We start from the raw sequence: 16,730 nt of genomic DNA on the forward strand, positions 1-16,730 counted from the left end.
CCCCTTCCCCTTTTTTTTTTTTTTTTATACTATTCATAACAGTCGTATGCCACTCCCCCAGTACGCAGTGACATGGTCAACATGCCGGGGCTGATATGTGTAAATCCTCCTATCACAGAAAGCCCCTTGGATCAGGTAACGTCTTCAGGACTCACAAGGAAGTGTTCCCCGTCTGGACGAGAGTGCTTTAGATGCACATCGCGGCTCAACGGCTTTCGCATGTCAAATGCATCTTCACCCTCTTCTGAGAGCCCCGTGGGGTCGTCACTGTAATAATTCACCACTCGTCTAAACACAGAATACCTAGAGCGCAAGCAAGGTCAGCATAGCAACAGGCAAGTAGTAAGGAAGCTGCAAAATACCCACCCCATGCCCTTGTACATATCAACGGCGACCTTATTCCCCGCCCGCACATACAGATCAACGAACCACGCATTGTTCTTGTCTGAGGCCCGTTCCAGACTCTCCGCCAGCCGTCGTGCGTGGCCCATCCTTCTCCAGGCCGGCGCAACTGTGAGCACTGTGATATGGCCATGCCAGGGGGTGTAGTGCTCCGAATGACGCATGGCCTGTGGTTGCGTTTCAAGCTTGCCCATTACTATATCGTAGACGGTGTAAGTCAGCCAGTCATGCCACGTCTACAGAGGATATCTGTTATTCTTTTCTTTTTGCTCGTTCGTGAGCGAGCGTTGGGCCGCTGCCAGTAAACAAATGGCCCGCCGTAGGTGTGTCTGGCGCACAAAGGCGGAGGAGGAGCGGTCAGGTCGAAGGAGACGTACTGTAGCCGACTATCTGGCCATCGCGGTCCTCGACGACATTGAAGAGAGACGGCCATTTCATGAGATAGTTGAGGTAGAAGTGCAGGTCGTAGTTCTCAGTCAAGGGATCGAGGTTGGTCAGGTTCAGGCTGAGCAGGTCGGCGGGCGTCATGCGCCGGATCGTGGCCATGGTGAAGTCGAATCAGCCGGCGGCCACGAAGCAGGCCAGCGAAGAAGCGACAAAGGCCCTTCAAGGCGTGCGGTGTCCTTATAGGTATCAGCTGCTCCTGGAATGTTCTCTTTATTTTTTTATTTTTTCAAACTGCTGCATAGTGATGTGTGGTGGTGATTTTCTTCCTGGCGGTTTGGTTATTTTAAAATCTTCAAGGAACATCCAAGTTAGTCCAGCTACCTAAGTTGGTGTTATTTACATCTGCATAGCAACGCCCGCCTGTGCAGGGCCAAACAAGACACGGCGAGCTGCTGTCTGCGTGAGAGAGCAGAGTCGGCACTATCCGACTAGGCATAAGCATAAGGTATTTTATCTTCGACCACTGCTAGTTATCCTGGCGCTTTGCTGCTTCCAAGCGGAAACAGGGGCTAAATATTTCTATTTATCTAGAGCAAGAGAAAAAAAAAACACTGACCTGGCCAGGGACAGAAGCATAAAGACTTCAAAGTCGCCGGGACATGCCATCTTGATTGATATCCTGGGAAAGACAAACAGAATATAAGAATATATATACTCGTCCTCTGGCATAGGCAGCATAGTTGAGCCAACATGCCTTCTTCTCCCATTTCCCCGAAGCAACACCGCAGACAGCCACCGAGCATCGACCTGTCGACGTCTCCAAACGCATTTGCTACGCATTCGAACGGCATATACTCTCCGCAAATAGCCAGAAGCTCTCTCCCGCAGTCTCCAGTGACTCCGCGACAACGACACCGCATGTCTATCGACAGGACGTCTCGGTACTCTGCCGATTTCACCAACGATATTGACTGCCGGAATGGCGAGGGCAGTCCCATACTGGACGGAGGACTTGGTAGTCTGGCTGACGAGCTTGCAGATGCCTGGGGCGACGATGTAGAAGATATATCGGGCCTACCAGAAGCAGGCGGCGATGGTGAGGGATATGATGATGACCATCTTGGTTCTCTGGGGAACGGCATGCGGAGTGGCCATCATGACGGAGTGAATGGGGAATTAATTGATTCGATACACGATCTGGGTATTGGAATGGGATCCAATGGGTTAAGGAGACAGGACGGTTCTGAGTCTGAATATGAAGGCGGACCACGCCCGTCGAAATCACGACCGAAGTCGATGATGGCGAATAATGCACAAAGACATCGCAGATACGAGTCGTCTCTCTACGATGGCTCCGAGTACGGGCCAGACTCTGATATCGAAGAGTGTGCGGATATATCGCCTGCTCTGGAGGCGCGGATGGCTGGAATCGAGCACCTCGTGCGGTTTGGTAATAGTGAAGCCGAACATCAGAGCAACGAAGTCATGCTGCGTGTTATCCATGGCCTGCGAGATCTAGGCGGGCAGAGTGAGATTGAAAGCGGTGCTTCCAGGTCAGTTATTTCCTCGGTACTTCTGCATAGCAATAATCATAATATATAAATTGCGAACGCATTGCTAACGTGCTAGCTATAGACTCATTACTGCACACGCTTCTCTCACCTCCCATCTAACACACCAAACCCGTTCTCTACAAACGCTCACCCACCCTCTACTATTCTCACATTTCCCTGTCCTCTCCCCAGACGCCATAGACGGTCTCATTCCCTTGATAGACGATGTCCTACCAAACCTCCCTTTTCCAGTGCAATCCACGACTTCTGTCCCGACGTCTACCGCAATACCACACGACTTCTCTCCTTCCCAATGCTCAATCTCAAGCTCAGGCTCAAACAACGCTGCTACGAACCCACTTCTCTCCCTACAAGCTCTCCTTGCTCAAACATCCGACCTCACACATACATTGCGCACGCTCAGTGATACGTTGCATGAATCCCGCCAATTGACTTCCGCGGCATCTCGACGACTCAAGTCAGTGCGTGAGCTGGTGTCTGAGATCCGACGGGATGAAGAAGCGCGTGAAGAAGGGACAGCCTGGATTGAGCAAGGTGAATGGGATAAGCGGCTCAGAGAGCGGGAGGCCGGTAGGGTATGCGGGGATGTCGTCAGTGGCTTCGAAGCTGTTTGCGGAGAATGGAGAGATAGATTATTCGGTACAGAACTGGTTGTTGCATAGCCGAGGATTTCCTATAGATCTATTCTCCCTATCTACTGTTGTACTGTTGTATGTGTTTTTTTTTTTTTTTTTTTTTTTTTCCCTTTACTGATGTTGGAATGCCTTTTACATCTTAAACACCTTGTTTTATACTCTTACTTTCTCTGCTCCCCTTTGTTTTACCATCGCTATCTATATCTCCTTTGTAAAGTTTTACTATTTGATAGATGGATATTTAAGTTGATATCCAACATAGGCTGGCTTTGACCAGCCAAGGGGTGTTACCACATTGTACTACATACCCTGTTCAGTTTATTTTACCCCAAATCTTCCAGTTATTTGTTACGACACTTGACACCGAGAGAATTATTTTTATAAGTTTGTTCCCATTGCAATTTTTACCATAGGAATGTCCAGTTATCTGCCCATTTCCCATCAATCATATATATCTCCGGCCGAATATTCAGAATCGTAGAGTGGTGGGAAAGCAATGTAACAGAAGAGCAAGAATACGAACAGGAAGGAAAGAGTTAAAGAAAATGGCAAAAGGGAATCAATTCTTTAGTTTGAGCTGGGGCGAAAAAGGGGAGGGGCAGGTAAGATTAAATCCAATAAAATTGACATGCATGCCACAGACATTAATAAGGAGAGACGGAGAAAAGGCGAGGAAGAAACCAGAGCCAGAGGCTTTTTGTTGGACGTAAAATAACATCTGAAGGTGGTTGATGATGGGGTCGAGACGAAGAGAAGTGTGAGAGGTAGAAGAGAAGAAAGAGAGGAATGGAAAGAAATGCAGATGAGATGAGAAGAATAGAGATATCATAGCCTCCGTTTCTGTCCCATGAGCCATCAACATCAACACGAACCACCATAATCATGATCATGATCATCAACATGCCAGAACAAGACAAAACAAATGAAAATGATACACGTCTATTGCTGGGGTCTGGTTCGGGGTCTCCAGGCACCGGAGCTGGGAGGGGGTAATTTAGCCTCTGGCTTCACTTCGCTGTCAGTGGCGGGAGCAGGGCTCCTGGCAACTGGGGGTCGGGAGTCGGAGGAGGATACATCTCGGCCTCTGGACGGGAAGCGGGGAGCAGCGCCATTTGCTGGGCTGTCACGGCCACGGAGGTGGAGAGGGACATAGGTTCCAGGAGTACCTGATGCTTTGCGGAGGGTATCCCGAGCGCCCATATCGCGGGCTGGGGGTTCACGTTCGCGAGATGGCAGCTCACGGGTTTCACGGCCGGGAATAGTTCGGGGAGGTGGTGCAGCGGACTCATCAGCGGCAGATTCACCGCTGCCAGCAGCAGCCTTTTTGGCAGCCTCTCGTTCTCTCCAGGAGGCACCACTGCCAGTGCGGGAAGTGAGGTTGAGGCGAGGAGCGGTGCGTTCAGTAGAGTCGGTTCGTGGAGCCTCGGCAGCAACTGTCGGGGGAGTGCGAGCCAGGCGAGGGTCAGTCATACCGGCTCGTTTAGCAGCAAGACGCTTCTCGGCTTCCTCTTCACGCTGTTTCTGGATAGCAGCTTTCTCATCGAGAAGTCTATGCCATAGATTAGTAGGAATGTTAGGAGAGAAATCGGATGATATAAAGTTAAGGAAAACTGACCTTCTCTGCTCTTCTCTAGCAGCCTTCTCCTCAGCCAACTTCTTCCTCCTCTCCTCATCTCTGGCGGCTCTCTCCTGTTCTTCCCTCTCCGCACGCTCTGCCTCCTCACGCTTTCTTCGTTCCTCGGCTTCACGCTCCAATCGCTCTCTCTTGATACGCTCCTGGACTTCCTTGACACGCTGTTTCTTCTTGGCCTCGAACTCACGTTCAGCAGCCTTGCGGCGACGCTCAAATTCTTCATGTCGCTTCTCGGTAACAGTGTGCTTGAACTTGTTGAAATGAGGTACAAGACGGCTAAGACGGTGCTTGAGAGCCACATCTTCCTTGTGTTTAATTTCAGCGGCGGCAAGGGTCTCAGCCTTTTGTTTTTCATAGACTTCGAGGTCATGCTTCTTCTGTCTCTCATAGTCCTCAGGCAGATGCTTGAGTTCCTCACGGCGGTAGGCACGCTCAAGATGGTCGAAGCGTTTAGCGGTTACGCGGATCTTCTCATTGAGTTCATTCTTCTCTTTCTCGAGTTGGGCAAGCTTCATTGCTCGGAGACGGTTAGAGTCGAGCTCTTCGAGGTCAATTTCGCTAACGTCAATACCCTTGATACCAGTCTTGAGTTCCTCGAGCTGCTTCTTCAACTCTGCCTGGCGGATACGATCCTGCTCATCCTTCATACGCTTGCGTTCTCTCTCACGGTGCTCGTCAAGGAGACGCTGCTTCTCAGCCTCCTGTAGCTGTTGTGTGCGGATACGCTTCTGGGTTTCTTCTTCCTGCTGCTTCTTCTGGAGAGCATCCGAAGCAGCCTCCTTCTTCTTATCGATGATCATACGGCGAGCAAGGATTTGCTCGTGCTCCTTTGCGGCGCCGGCTTTGGCACGGGCTTGTGCCTGGCGCTGGGCCTCAATGCGAGCTTCATTGTAAGTAGGATCAACATACATGCAAGTAACATGCAATGTCTTAGCGAGACGAGTGAGCTGCGATCTGGCAATCTCGGCCGGGGTGCTTTGCAGTCTTTGAACGGCACCAACGTCGCTCTCAGCTGATCCGGCTGCGCTGCCAGCATGTACAGCCTTAGCAGAAGAGAAGATATCCGAGTCAAAGGTGAGGACTCCTGAAACATGGTCAACACGGATAGCCAAATCACCCTTCTTGCAGCCATTCATGATGAACTTCTCGACCATGGAAGGAGTTACTTGGAAAGGAGCAGGGAAGTGAGCAAGTTCGTGAACAAACTTGAGCTCTACAGATTCGTAAACCTGGGACAATTGTTGGAACAGACGGGTAAGGATGACCTGTTGCAATGGTAGGACATACTTCTCCATCTCCGCGTCAGCACCAATCTGTTCGAGAATGGGCGCAATTTTCTTGCAAATCGAGAGCGGGTGGAAGTCGACTTCAAGGATGTTGTAGAGGTCCCGGATCTCTGGACGAGCACGAGACAGGAGGCCCTTGTTGAGAGCGTCTTTGAACAGGGCAGCACGAGTAGGAGGGGAAGCCATGCCGAGCAAGTTAGTTAGACGAGTGTTCTTGTTCTTGCGGGCTTCATCAACATCAACCAGCGCACCACGGGAGCGAGAAGTGCTGATGACGGGAATGGAAAGGGCAGAGAGAAGGACAAAGGAGGCGGTCTTGGTCATGTCTGCTTCGGAGACAGATGGGTTATCCTTCTTGGAGACCTGGCCGGAAGCAACGGCAATGGCAGACTGGCGGAGGAGGGTATAGTATCTGTTCCAAGCCGCAGCGTGGAAGAGGTAGTTATCACTAACAAGGAAGATACGTGCAAGCTTCTCGTAGTAATTGGCCATCATGACATTCTTCGCTGGTCGCTTGCTCAAGTTGAGGAGGGTATGGATGTCCTCTACACTACGGAAACCTTCCTGCCATAGCTCAAGCTCGACGGCAACGTTTAGCTGCTGGAAGCGGGTATCTAGATGGCGTTGCAGGGTGTCGGGGTCGCTGAGGTTGATGGCATGCATCTGAGACGAATACTTGGCAGCATTCTGGACATGGTTCCTGAGCAGCTCGCAGAGACGTCTGAATTCGGTCTTGCGGGTATATTTGAGACAGAACTGGAAAGCTTGCAGGGCGGTGGACTGGTACATAACTTCGAGGCGAGCGTTATTCTTAAGAATCTCGAGCACGGTACGGTATGTCTCCCAGAGGAACTTGAGCCAGGGAGTGACGATAGCGCGGTCTGTGCGGTCCTTGGACTGTTCTCCAGAAACGGTGGCAAGAAGGATGGTCTCTGGTGTCTCAATGGCGTCTAGATCCTCGATATTTGATGTAGCTCCGGCATTTGATTCGAGAGACTGCTGGATCTCATCTGCCTTTGCCTGGGCCTCTGTGACTTTTTGCTCCGCCAACTCGATGAATTTTTTCAACACCATCTATATCGGTCAGTATGATAAAACGAAGAAATAGCCAAAAGAGGGGGAGTGCATTGAGATATCATACCTCGATGGTTCCGACGTTGGTGTTCTGAGCAATGTTCTTGTACTGGTACAAGCCATCTTTGGCGGACTTTCCCTTCCTCAAATCGACGCAAAGCTCGACGAACAGAACCATGACTGGCTCTAGCGAGGCAATCGGGCTGTTCCTGGACCGTTTCGAGGTGACATGTTCGTGTAGAACGGTCAAGGCAGATGCATGTTGGTCGACGGCGATGAGTTCCTCAGCGCGCTAAACAGAGCAGTTAGATCCCGCATAACAAGCTGCCAAAAAGGTTCGAAAGATAATGTCAGAGCAGGCCTACCCTGAGGATATTCTCCGGCCGGACGTGTGGGAGAGGCGCCATGCTGGGCGGTCTTCCCTATGATGTGGAAGAGGGATGTTTTCAACGTGGGTTGTATGTATAACCCCCAGGCAGTGTAATTTTTCCCACGCTCGACAACTTTTTCTTCGATAAGGTTATCGCTCTGTGTGGCCAGGGACGACGGCGAAAAGTCCGGCACGAGCACGAACTGGCGAGGGCGGCGGGTAGAGATCGAGCGAGCCTCCTCGTTGATGGTCGTCGTGATGGCTGGCTCTGGCGGCCTTTTTTCTGCGTTGTTGGTGTCGTTTTTGTGTGCAGAGCAAAAAAGGTGGAGGCGAGTTTTTCCTCTTTTTTTTTTTTTCCCTCTTTTGGGCATGGAAATATTAGGTAAGCAGAAGAAACAGTAAGCGAGTCACGTGATAATTGAACCTTAAGACGACGACGACGATGAAGGGGAAGAAAGAAACAGGAGACGCAACGGTGAGGTTATTGATATTGATATTACAGCAATATGGCAGATTACGGAGTAGTAGAGAAGGCTACGATGGGAAGATGAGGTGGGAGAGCTGCAGTTCTGGCCGTCTGCGGGACAGCGAGCGACGGTCTTGGGGCCATCAGCTGGCGTGCAGCCAGTAGGGGGTCGGGTCGCTGGGAGCCGTCGCAGCGAGTACGGAGTCAGCAGAGTAGTACTTAAAGCAGAAAGGTCGATAACAGGACAAGAGATGGGGGCGCTAGATACGGAGGGGGGCGAGCTGGGAGATGCGAGATGTGCTATCTATAGCAGCTTCTCCCCTGGCCCACCACGCAGAACACAGGGCACAAGCGAGTGAGATAAAAGACAGAAGTGAGAGTAACAGCGCAGTTACAGCTCGGCCGTCAATCACAGGAGGTCGAGCGTATGTAACTTCCGTACTCCGGCACGACAAGCTCATCAAGCAGTGCCAGTCCAGTTCGAAGGGGCCGATCCCAACCCCAGCGCCCTTGAAAAGCGCCTGCTTGAGAGGGCCGTCATCATACTCCGTTCTCTGTATCCGCCACTGAGAAGGGGTCAAGTCTGCCTCGAAACCTCCAGACTGGGTCCCCAGAGCCCCTAGAACGATACCCCTTGCGGTCGTGTATGTAGGTAACTAAGTGGTTTGCGCCGTCGTCGATCGCGCCGTTGGGAAAAACGGGACGAGGAAAAAAGCAGAACAGAGCCGGCAAACGGTAACGCTGTACTTCCTCGACCCAGCGCGACCTCTCTCTTCTCGCCTTCTCTTCCTGTCCGCTCGTCTTTATCTCATCGCCATCTCCCGTCTGTATAACTAACTACTCCTACAGCCTGCTCGTTGTTGATGTCGACGTCGAAAAGGGAAAAGGAAGCCAAATGCTGACTCAGCTAGCGTAAATTACCCACACCCCCGTACCAGGCGTGACCAAACTTACCAAACTTACCAAACTTACCATACCGAGACGGCCTTTTTCTTCCTTTCTGCTCGCTCGCCTTTCCTTCCTCTCTTCCTCTCTTCCTCTCTTCCTCTCGCTCGCTTCGCTGCGTCTCCCGTTGCTCTGCTGCCCTTCCGCCTCGCTCGCTGCGTCGACCTGCACTTCCTCGTCCGCTCCAGAGAAGCCCTCCCGAGCCGAGTCAAAGGCTCCCGCCGTCTCCAGGACTCGACTGCCCGACCGTCTGTCTGACCGACCGACTCCCTGCCTCCCAAGTCGTCGCGAAGGGGGCACACCACATCGCTGCTTACCCGCCCAGAGCCCGCCCGTTCAAACCGCCCCAGGGGACTGCGCATCGCCATAGCACATATACGCCCTCTCTCCCCTTCTTCCCTCCCCTTCTCCCGTCCAGTGGAGTGGACGGCTGCCAGCTCTCTCGACCTCGCACACCACAATGCCGCCGGCTTATGAACTGCGCTCAGGGGGCGACGGACGACGGACACGACAGAATCTGGCAGAGCTCAAGCTGCGCCGCCTCGCCGAGGTCAACATACGGCTCAAGGAGGATCTCGACAGGCCGCGTATAAAAGTTGCCGAAGCGTCTATATCGTGCGTCGTACTGCCCGTTCCCTCAATATACATGACGCTCGATGGCTAATTTACATGGGTTCTAGGCTTATAAACTACTGCAACAACACAAAGGACTTTATGGTGCCGTCTGTATGGGGACAGGTATGTGCCCCCCCCCCCCCCCCCTTTTTTTTCCGCCATATATATCCATGGCATTGACGGGTACAAGTCTAACCCCTTTCTTTCCCTTGCCTAGGTCGACAAACGTGATGACCCTTATGCGCCACAGCAGTCTGGAGGGTGCTGTATACTGATGTGATGGATGAGCATGTTGAAAAGACAAAAAGAGTACGACACTAAACACAAAATCAAATAAAGAAAAAAAAATTAAAGGAAAGGAAAAAGGACATGAATAAGAACGTCATCAGCATCCTCAGCACTCTTGAATTACTTGACCATCGACTACACACCACACTCGACACCTCAACCCAGCGAACAGGGAAAAAAGAAACAACAGCGATACCCTTATATTTGAACATTCCACCCTGCCACTCGACTTGGCTTTAATCCGTTCCTCCAGTCATAACCACCAGACCTGCTCTTCGTTCTCCGTCCCGTCCGTACAATGCTTGCTTGCTCGATAATATCTAATTCTCCCTCCTCTGCTACCTTGTCTCCCGCCATCCGCAATCGCACTATACGATCCAAACAAACCATCACGATCTCCTTATTCATTTCTCTTTTCTCTTTTTCCTTTTTTTCCCTTTTCCTGTTCATGTCTATACATAACTACGATCTACCTGCTTGGTTCGTTGCCTCGAAAAACCCTCTCGCCGTTCTACTCTTATCTTGGCATAGGGATTGGAATTGGACGACCGTCGTCATCCTCATACATGACATATCTTTCCCTCGGTCGATGCCACCATTTTCTCTTCCTTCCAACTTCTCCTGCTCTGTACTGCTCCGGATATGGCTACATTGGTTGCTCTGCTGTCTATCGTTCTCTTTCCTTTTTGGCTTAGCTAGCATGGTCCAGCCAGTCAGCTAGTATCCGGGTTCCTCAGCATACCATATACCTTCTCGACCTTCCCGGCCTCGTCTTGGTTAATCCTCTATTCCTTGGTTATAATTTTTTTTTTTTTGCTCTTTTTTCTCTTCTGTTCGTTGTCGGTGCCAGTTCCTTCGTTTTGCTAAAATCGTTTTTTCTTCCCCTTACATCAGTCTATCTCTTTCTTTCCCTTACCCCATTTTTCACCGTTCGCCTTGTTCCTACTGTCATGTTTCCATGTCTTTCTCTCCATCTCTCTCTCTGTCTGTCTATCTCCATTTTCTTTGTCCGCTATTACCCACACCTATTTCCTCTATCCGCAACTACTTCACTTTTCAAGAGCTGGAATAAGCATAGGATAAACTCCCCCTGGACCGGACCAGATCTGAAATTCATTTCCATTTCCATTTCCATATCTCTTTGTTTCCTTTTCTTCTCCTACTATCATCTATATCTACCTTTACGTCTCCTTCATTACTAGTAACCCGACTATCCCTTCCCCCTTCCTTCCAATTCTCCTGCCAATGTAAAATAGATTTTCCGCCTGGGAGAAGCAATACCACCTCTATCTAACAATAAAGCCCGTAATAACATGTCGATTATTTTTCCCCCGGTCGATCTTCTTGACTTCCTATCCCTTATGCACGTCCATCTGTATCTCTGCCGGGATCATAAGATTACCAACTGTTAATCCACGAAGATGATTTGTCCGATCTCATCCTGGCAGGCAATCATTCGGACAACGCCGTCGATTGCGTACTATGGGGTTTGTGATGTATTCGATAACTATCTGTCTACCGTATGTGACCTACGCCGCTTCGCTGTAGCCAGTTCGGTAGACGCCCAGTTTCTGACCTGTCTCTTTTCCAACTGATAAAGTAAGCTTCACCAGGCTGTCTTGCCCGTTTATCCTGAACTAATAGGCGCCCCGTTATAGGGCTGTCTCCATAACTACCAAGTTGTATGTACATGCGAGACATCGTCAGCCTCAAAACACATCCTGTAGTCGGCGCAAGAGACGCCTCCAAATAAGCACGCAGCAGCCTCAGACTCAGCCTCACCAGCCAGACTAGTTTAGCTGCCGTCCACCCCATCCCACTTCCACCACAACATCTACATACTTACATACATACATACATAGCAGCAGCAGCACACCATGGCCGACCAGCCTCAGCCCCTCGAGGATGCTCGGATATCAGACTCCCACGCCACGGCGCCAGTCAACCTGCCGCGAGTCACCATCACCTTCTGCACTCAATGTAAATGGATGCTCCGCGCAGCATACGTATGTCCCCCACAATCACTACCACCACCTCCTCCTCCTCCTCCTCAACTACCAGGCTACAGCAGACGTAGAATCTCAAATATAATAACCAGAGAAACTACTAACTGCCCACCAGTTCGCTCAAGAGCTTCTATCAACTTTCTCCACCGCGCTAGGCGAAGTATCTCTCGTTCCTGGCACGGGCGGCGTGTTCACAGTGACGATCCAGCATGCCTCGAACGTGAACTTTACTACTCACACGAGCGTGCTGTGGGATAGAAAAATTAACGGAGGGTTTCCCGGTACGTTTAGTTAATCAACTGGTTCCATCACTGCTCTTCTCCTAGCTTGTCGCCATATTAAGTAGCGGGTTTAGAGACGAAACAGCTCAAGGCGCTGGTGAGAGATGTCATTGAGCCGTCCAGGGACCTGGGGCATATCGATCGAGCGCTTGCGAAGGGGCGGGTTGATGGTGAGGAGAAAGACGGTCGAGGCCAGGGACAGGAGGAGCCAGGGGAGGCCGGGGAAAAGGGCCAGACGGGCCAGACGGGCGAGCGTCAGGCTGATTCAGGGCCGTCTGGGCAAGGGAGTTGTGAAGAATGTCAGTAGTAGTTAGTTGGTTCAAGAGGCCAGGTGTCAGTGAAGAAGTTAATCTGGGTTGATGATCTGTGGAGTGTCAGCGAGGCTTACTCTTATTTTATGCTCTGTTATTACTTGATATTTATATGTAATGGGAACTTTTGATTGATGGAAACTGTATACGACGAGGATATTGGCGGGTTAAAAAAGGGGGAACGGCAGAATACATTTATTATTGCCAGGGGCTGCCAATGCATGTACGTATGGACTGAGGTCACGGAGTATGTCTTTTGCGGAATAAGAACGATTCAACTATGGTGGTGGTATAAGTAATAGAGTATGTATATATAGTATATGAAGGTGGGCGGATCAGATAACAAGAACAAGCGTAAGGCGTGAGTTAGGTAAAGCAAGCTGGGCGATGGTAGAGAAAGTATAAGGAGGTAAAGGTATGCAAGGTATGTAGACAGACAGATAGAAAAAGAAAAATAGGCAAAGACGAGACGGGAAGATAAGAAAAATAGCTGCCTGCGTCAAGCAGTAAGAATAGACAGAGTAGGAGGAGGAGGGAAAGGGAGAAGAGGAAAGGAATATATATAGATCTAACTCGCTTCGTAACTGGAAGAAGACAGAACATAAGGAAATGAGAGTCGGACGAGACAGGACAGGACCATGAGCATAGCCTTTGCATACTGCATATCTTTGCATTGCAAGTCATGAATGGAACGCCGGACGGAAAAGCAGGAAAGAATAGAAAAAAAAAAAAAAGGTGAAGTCGGTGACAAACGGAAGTGAATCATGTAGACGGACAGCAGTGTAGACAGTGTAGTAGACAGGTGAGGTCAGTCGAAATGTGAAGAGAAGAGGAAATTTGAACAGTAACAGAACTCAACATGTACGCCGAAACCCCCCAGAACCAACCGGGACCAGGAAAACCGTGTTTTTTTGATAAAAGCAGAGAAGAGAATAGATAGAGAAATGGGACGGAACGAATGGCGGAAGATGAGAAGATGAATGTACACGTAGTAAAAAGACGGATCTCGTTCAAGGCAAGGGCCAGGTTAATAATGGTCAGAAGCGCTCATCATGCTTGATGCCGATGCCGTTGTTGACGGCGCCGAGTCAGACTGCGGCGGAGAATGGGGGTGGCCGGGCCCCTGACCATGGTGTTTCGACCGTCGCCAGAAGGCTAGACGTAGCCTGGAGCGGCGTCGGGGAAGTGGCATCGTTGCATGGTTGGGTGATAGGGAGGAAAGAGGGTCATTATTACCGTCGTCGGAGTCGAATGGGAGTGTGGATGGGGGCAAGGGGGGGGTGGAAGGGGATGAGCGAGGGTGGCTTGTTGGACCGCCACGTCGTCCGCGAGTGTGTTGGTTGTGGTGGTGGTTATGACTGTTGTTATGTACAGTGGGCGTTGACTGGGCGGATTTGGAGTATGTCAGGCCAGCTGGGTGGTTGCCTTTGGTGCTGTTGGTGGTGGCAGCAGGGTTGTTATTATTGTTGTTGGAGCTGGCCTTTTCGAACAGGCCGGTGATGAACTTTGATCGTCTCTCGCCGGCCTTGCTGTTTGTGGCTCGCTCATACCATGTCTGCGTCTGCGACTGGCTCTGCGGGTGCTGATGGCTGCTTGTTCCATCAGTGGTAGAGGGTAACGCGTTGACTGGGGACGGCAGGTTCTCGTCAGCATACATATTTTGGTGGCTGCCATCATGATCATGCTCGTCTTCGTTCTCGTTCTGGGCAATGCTAGACGTATAGCTGCTCGCGGTGGTAGTGCTGGCAGCACCGACAAGGGCGGCGACGTTGTCCGGCTTTGCCTGATCACAACGACGAACATGATGGTGCATGGAATTTGGATTTAGGCTGATGCGCTGGTGTAACTGACAGGTACCATCTTTTTCCTCGAAGCTGCTTCCAGCGCTTATGACGCTGCTTGCCTGAGTGGTTGAAGAAAGCGGAGTGATTAGTGTATTGTTTGTGTAGGTGCTTGTGCTTTGGGTGCGTACTCCACCGCCACTACCGCTACAGCCGCTGCCAGAGTCGATTGTGCGGGCAGTGTTCTGGACCGACGACCGGCCTGCTGATCGCTGCGATTGTCGATTGGCGTGGTGGATACCGTTGATGATGACGGGGACATTGGTCGTGGGTCCACCAGCGGCGGGAGTAGTAGTAGTAGTAGTTGTTGTTGTTGTCTGATTATTGGGGGTATCTGCTTCTCCATCCAGCTGAGGCGGGGATCGAATGGGTGAATGGGGCGGCGAACGGTGCTGGATGGTGTATCCCATGGACGCCGGGCCCTCTTCTATCAGACGCTTTCTGCATTCCTCCCAGGACGGGTCAGTACCTTGACAACGCGGAGTGCTGCAATTGCGAGCCCGGTGTTCGGCCAGTACTTCTTCATGTTCCATGAGCTTAGCCCAGATGAATCTGTTGCTCCGTATTGTGTTGGCGGCGAAGGCAAGGTCAGGGAGGATATCGGTTACTCCGTCGAAGAGAGGGAGGCCGAATATGTCCATGAACCCAACCTGTCCCTTTGCCTTTTTGATAAAGTTGCCTAGCTCTGGCGGACCACCGAAGAGAGAGGTTGCTATACCGATGTTTATTTCCATTTCTCCTTGGTTAGCAAACTCTAGCTGCAGGACGTCGGTCCACTGTTCTGCAACCTTGAACGGGCGTGCCTGAAATTTAAAGAAGAAAAAGGTAAGATAAAAAGTTAGCAAGGGCTCGACCTTTGAAGTGGGAAAGGCAGATGAAGGTAAGGGTAAAGCTTACGACATTGCTGATGTCGGCGCACTTGATGATCAGGGCGCACAGCAGAACTCGGTAGTCTCTGATGTCTTTCTCGATCCAGGAATCCACCTTTCTGCCATCAGCTGCATACCTACCCCTGAGTTTACCGAGCTCATCAATGAAGTGATTGTGGATGCCCATATCGGTAGCGAGGATAGAGCTAATCATAAGTGTGCGCATCTCTGTATCTTGAAAGACAGCGGGCCAGTGCCGGCGGAGTATCTGAGAGTAAGCAGCGCAGTGGAAGGCCTCGAGAACAGATCTGTCGTTGTAGAGCTGGGCGAGGGGAGCATTGAGCTTGACGAGGAACATGTTGTTGACACCCGGATGGCCTACATCATGGCCCAGAGCAATGACAAGGAGTGCGAGGGCATCAAACGGGGTGATGAGACATGACATGCCCGCGTCTGAGGACCGGGGTTCGCTTCCGAGGGGGAAAGGCGGGATGGCGCCTATACGCACGAGGACGTGGAAGGTCGACTGTAGGACGTCGACTGCATGGCGGAAGTTGTGGTAGAGTATAAAGGAATTGTAAGCCGCGCGACACGAAAGCACAAACTCCCGTAGAGATTCTACAAGCCGTTAGAAGATGTAACCAAACAATGAACCAATGAAGAAGGAAATAAAGACAAAGGATATTTACCGGAAGAGATGCGCCAGTGTTCGAGGTCGGGTATGGTAAGGGTATGTTCAAACATCAAGCAGGAAGCATAGCAAAGTTCATCATCGGTAAAGTCGTGAGCACAGAAATGCCATTCCGCAATGGCAGCCTTGACTTCCTCCTTGCGCTCGTCTGAGACGCAGACGTCACTGATCAAGGAGTCGTCAAGGGCTTCTTCAGGATTGCATATCCTCTTCATCAATTTGGAGACCCTAGAAAAGCTAGTCAGAGAAAAACAAACGAAAGAATGCAAGAATGAAAGAGAAAGAAAGAGAGAGATGACATACATGGCCTCTCTGAGATAAGCATAGGGTCTTTCATCCTCTGCGGTCGAGCTGACGCCGACCCAGGAGTACTTGCGAATCTTCTGACCGGAGACAGCCATGAAGCGACTGTTCTCCTTCTGCGCAGCTCTGCGGATGCGGTAGGCATGGATGAGCAGGCCCTGGACCCTAGACTGGTCTATGGGGGAGACAAGGACGTCAATGGCACCCGCGTCGAGACAGCGGCTTATCTGGCGGTCGTCCGGACGGCGGGAGCTTGGCTTTGTCGCAGGCTCGACATTCTTGCCGCTGCGCAGGACGTGTGCGGAGGAAGAAAATGGCGAGGGCTGGGGCCGGACGTTCCGTAGGATGGCGATTGGGATGATGGCATGAGGTGTCTCGCGGGCCTGAATATCTGCGGAGAAGCGCGAGAGCAGGTGGAGTCCGAACAGCTCTTCGGACTCGGAGGAAAATGCAAGACTGCGCCTGGAGGTTGATGGCGAGACCGCGGAAGGCTGTCCTTGAGCCTGCTGAGGGAGATGCTGGTGCTGGTGAGGCGGTTGAGGCTGGGATGGAGACGAGGAGAGCGGCGTCAGGTTGAGGGAAGAGCGGCGGACGTGCGAGGACTCTGCGTCCCCTGAGACAGCGATATCAATGAAGGCGAGGACGGGAACGATGGCAGCGTCTGGGTCGCCCTCTTCGCGGCCGGCATCCGTCAGCTCGGCGATCTTGGTAGCGAACGACTTGCCCGAGTTGCACACATACACTGTTCCAGTT

The 16,730-nt window shown here is 51.3% G+C and overlaps 7 protein-coding genes across 11 annotated transcripts in view; 4 read left to right on the forward strand and 3 right to left on the reverse strand.

The window, feature by feature from the left end:
• Positions 1-35: 35 nt before the first annotated feature.
• TERG_06094 (uncharacterized protein) lies at positions 36-948 on the reverse strand (the record flags this gene model as incomplete). 2 transcript variants are annotated; one of them, XM_003233050.2, is made up of 3 exons in its annotated part: positions 36-303; positions 367-598; positions 780-948. In XM_003233050.2, the coding sequence occupies 3 exons, from the start codon at positions 946-948 to the stop codon at positions 132-134; spliced, it is 573 nt and encodes a 190-aa protein (XP_003233098.1). In that variant the 3' UTR covers positions 36-131. The 2 variants fall into 2 exon arrangements, with proteins under 2 accessions (XP_003233098.1, XP_047606785.1); XM_047750096.1 differs by having other exon boundaries at positions 36-598.
• Positions 949-980: 32 nt separating this feature from the next.
• On the forward strand, positions 981-3,025 carry TERG_06095 (uncharacterized protein; the record flags this gene model as incomplete). The annotated part of the gene is made up of 2 exons (XM_003233051.2): positions 981-2,342; positions 2,425-3,025. Exons 1-2 carry the CDS (start codon positions 1,540-1,542, stop codon positions 3,023-3,025), a joined length of 1,404 nt encoding a protein of 467 aa, XP_003233099.1. The 5' UTR covers positions 981-1,539.
• Positions 3,026-3,426: 401 nt separating this feature from the next.
• Positions 3,427-7,658, reverse strand: TERG_06096 (eukaryotic translation initiation factor 3 subunit A). Of its 4 annotated transcripts, XM_003233052.2 has the most exons (4): positions 7,357-7,658; positions 7,059-7,283; positions 4,614-6,991; positions 3,427-4,547 (listed from the first exon to the last, which is right to left on the reverse strand). In XM_003233052.2, the coding sequence occupies exons 1-4, from the start codon at positions 7,396-7,398 to the stop codon at positions 3,938-3,940; spliced, it is 3,255 nt and encodes a 1,084-aa protein (XP_003233100.1). In that variant the 5' UTR covers positions 7,399-7,658; the 3' UTR covers positions 3,427-3,937. The 4 variants fall into 4 exon arrangements, with proteins under 4 accessions (XP_003233100.1, XP_047606787.1, XP_047606786.1 ...); XM_047750098.1 differs by lacking the exon at positions 7,357-7,658 and having other exon boundaries at positions 7,059-7,353; XM_047750097.1 differs by lacking the exon at positions 7,357-7,658 and having other exon boundaries at positions 3,427-6,991; positions 7,059-7,353.
• Positions 7,659-9,232: 1,574 nt separating this feature from the next.
• TERG_06097 (uncharacterized protein) lies at positions 9,233-9,667 on the forward strand (the record flags this gene model as incomplete). The annotated part of the gene is made up of 3 exons (XM_003233053.1): positions 9,233-9,387; positions 9,453-9,510; positions 9,605-9,667. 3 exons carry the CDS (start codon positions 9,233-9,235, stop codon positions 9,665-9,667), a joined length of 276 nt encoding a protein of 91 aa, XP_003233101.1.
• Positions 9,668-9,973: 306 nt separating this feature from the next.
• Positions 9,974-10,396, forward strand: TERG_12366 (uncharacterized protein; the record flags this gene model as incomplete). Its single annotated transcript, XM_047751335.1, has 1 exon — positions 9,974-10,396. The coding sequence occupies one exon, from the start codon at positions 9,974-9,976 to the stop codon at positions 10,394-10,396; it is 423 nt and encodes a 140-aa protein (XP_047606789.1).
• Positions 10,397-11,535: 1,139 nt separating this feature from the next.
• TERG_06098 (uncharacterized protein) lies at positions 11,536-13,418 on the forward strand. Its single transcript, XM_003233054.2, has 3 exons — positions 11,536-11,681; positions 11,797-11,962; positions 12,037-13,418. Exons 1-3 carry the CDS (start codon positions 11,553-11,555, stop codon positions 12,267-12,269), a joined length of 528 nt encoding a protein of 175 aa, XP_003233102.1. The 5' UTR covers positions 11,536-11,552; the 3' UTR covers positions 12,270-13,418.
• Positions 13,301-16,730, reverse strand: part of TERG_12367 (60S acidic ribosomal protein P0) — a gene marked incomplete at its 3' end in the record, with an annotated part of 4,173 nt that continues 743 nt past the window's right edge. Inside the window, exons 4-7 of the mRNA XM_003233055.2 lie at positions 15,978-16,719; positions 15,673-15,902; positions 15,012-15,601; positions 13,301-14,917 (exon numbers count right to left, since the gene is read on the reverse strand). Of these exons, the coding sequence (XP_003233103.2) occupies positions 13,301-14,917; positions 15,012-15,601; positions 15,673-15,902; positions 15,978-16,719 (3,179 nt within the window). The remainder of the gene's footprint in view (positions 14,918-15,011; positions 15,602-15,672; positions 15,903-15,977; positions 16,720-16,730) is intronic.

This window comes from Trichophyton rubrum (genome assembly GCF_000151425.1).
Source record: "Trichophyton rubrum CBS 118892 genomic scaffold supercont2.7, whole genome shotgun sequence".
NCBI classification, from domain to species: Eukaryota; Fungi; Ascomycota; class Eurotiomycetes; order Onygenales; family Arthrodermataceae; genus Trichophyton; species Trichophyton rubrum.

Bases quoted from the DNA above. Each gene is read 5' to 3' on its own strand.
- TERG_06096 (XM_003233052.2), bottom strand. From the start codon at position 7,398: ATGGCGCCTCTCCCACACGTCCGGCCGGAGAATATCCTCAGG. The intron at 6,992-7,058 runs GTATGATATCTC...TGACCGATATAG, and splicing joins CCAACGTCGGAACCATCGAG to ATGGTGTTGAAAAAATTCAT. The intron at 4,548-4,613 runs GTCAGTTTTCCT...TCTATGGCATAG, and splicing joins GCTAGAGAAGAGCAGAGAAG to ACTTCTCGATGAGAAAGCTG.
- TERG_06098 (XM_003233054.2), top strand. From the start codon at position 11,553: ATGGCCGACCAGCCTCAGCCCCTCGAGGATGCTCGGATATCAGACTCC. The intron at 11,682-11,796 runs GTATGTCCCCCA...ACTGCCCACCAG, and splicing joins GGATGCTCCGCGCAGCATAC to TTCGCTCAAGAGCTTCTATC. The intron at 11,963-12,036 runs GTACGTTTAGTT...TAGCGGGTTTAG, and splicing joins AATTAACGGAGGGTTTCCCG to AGACGAAACAGCTCAAGGCG.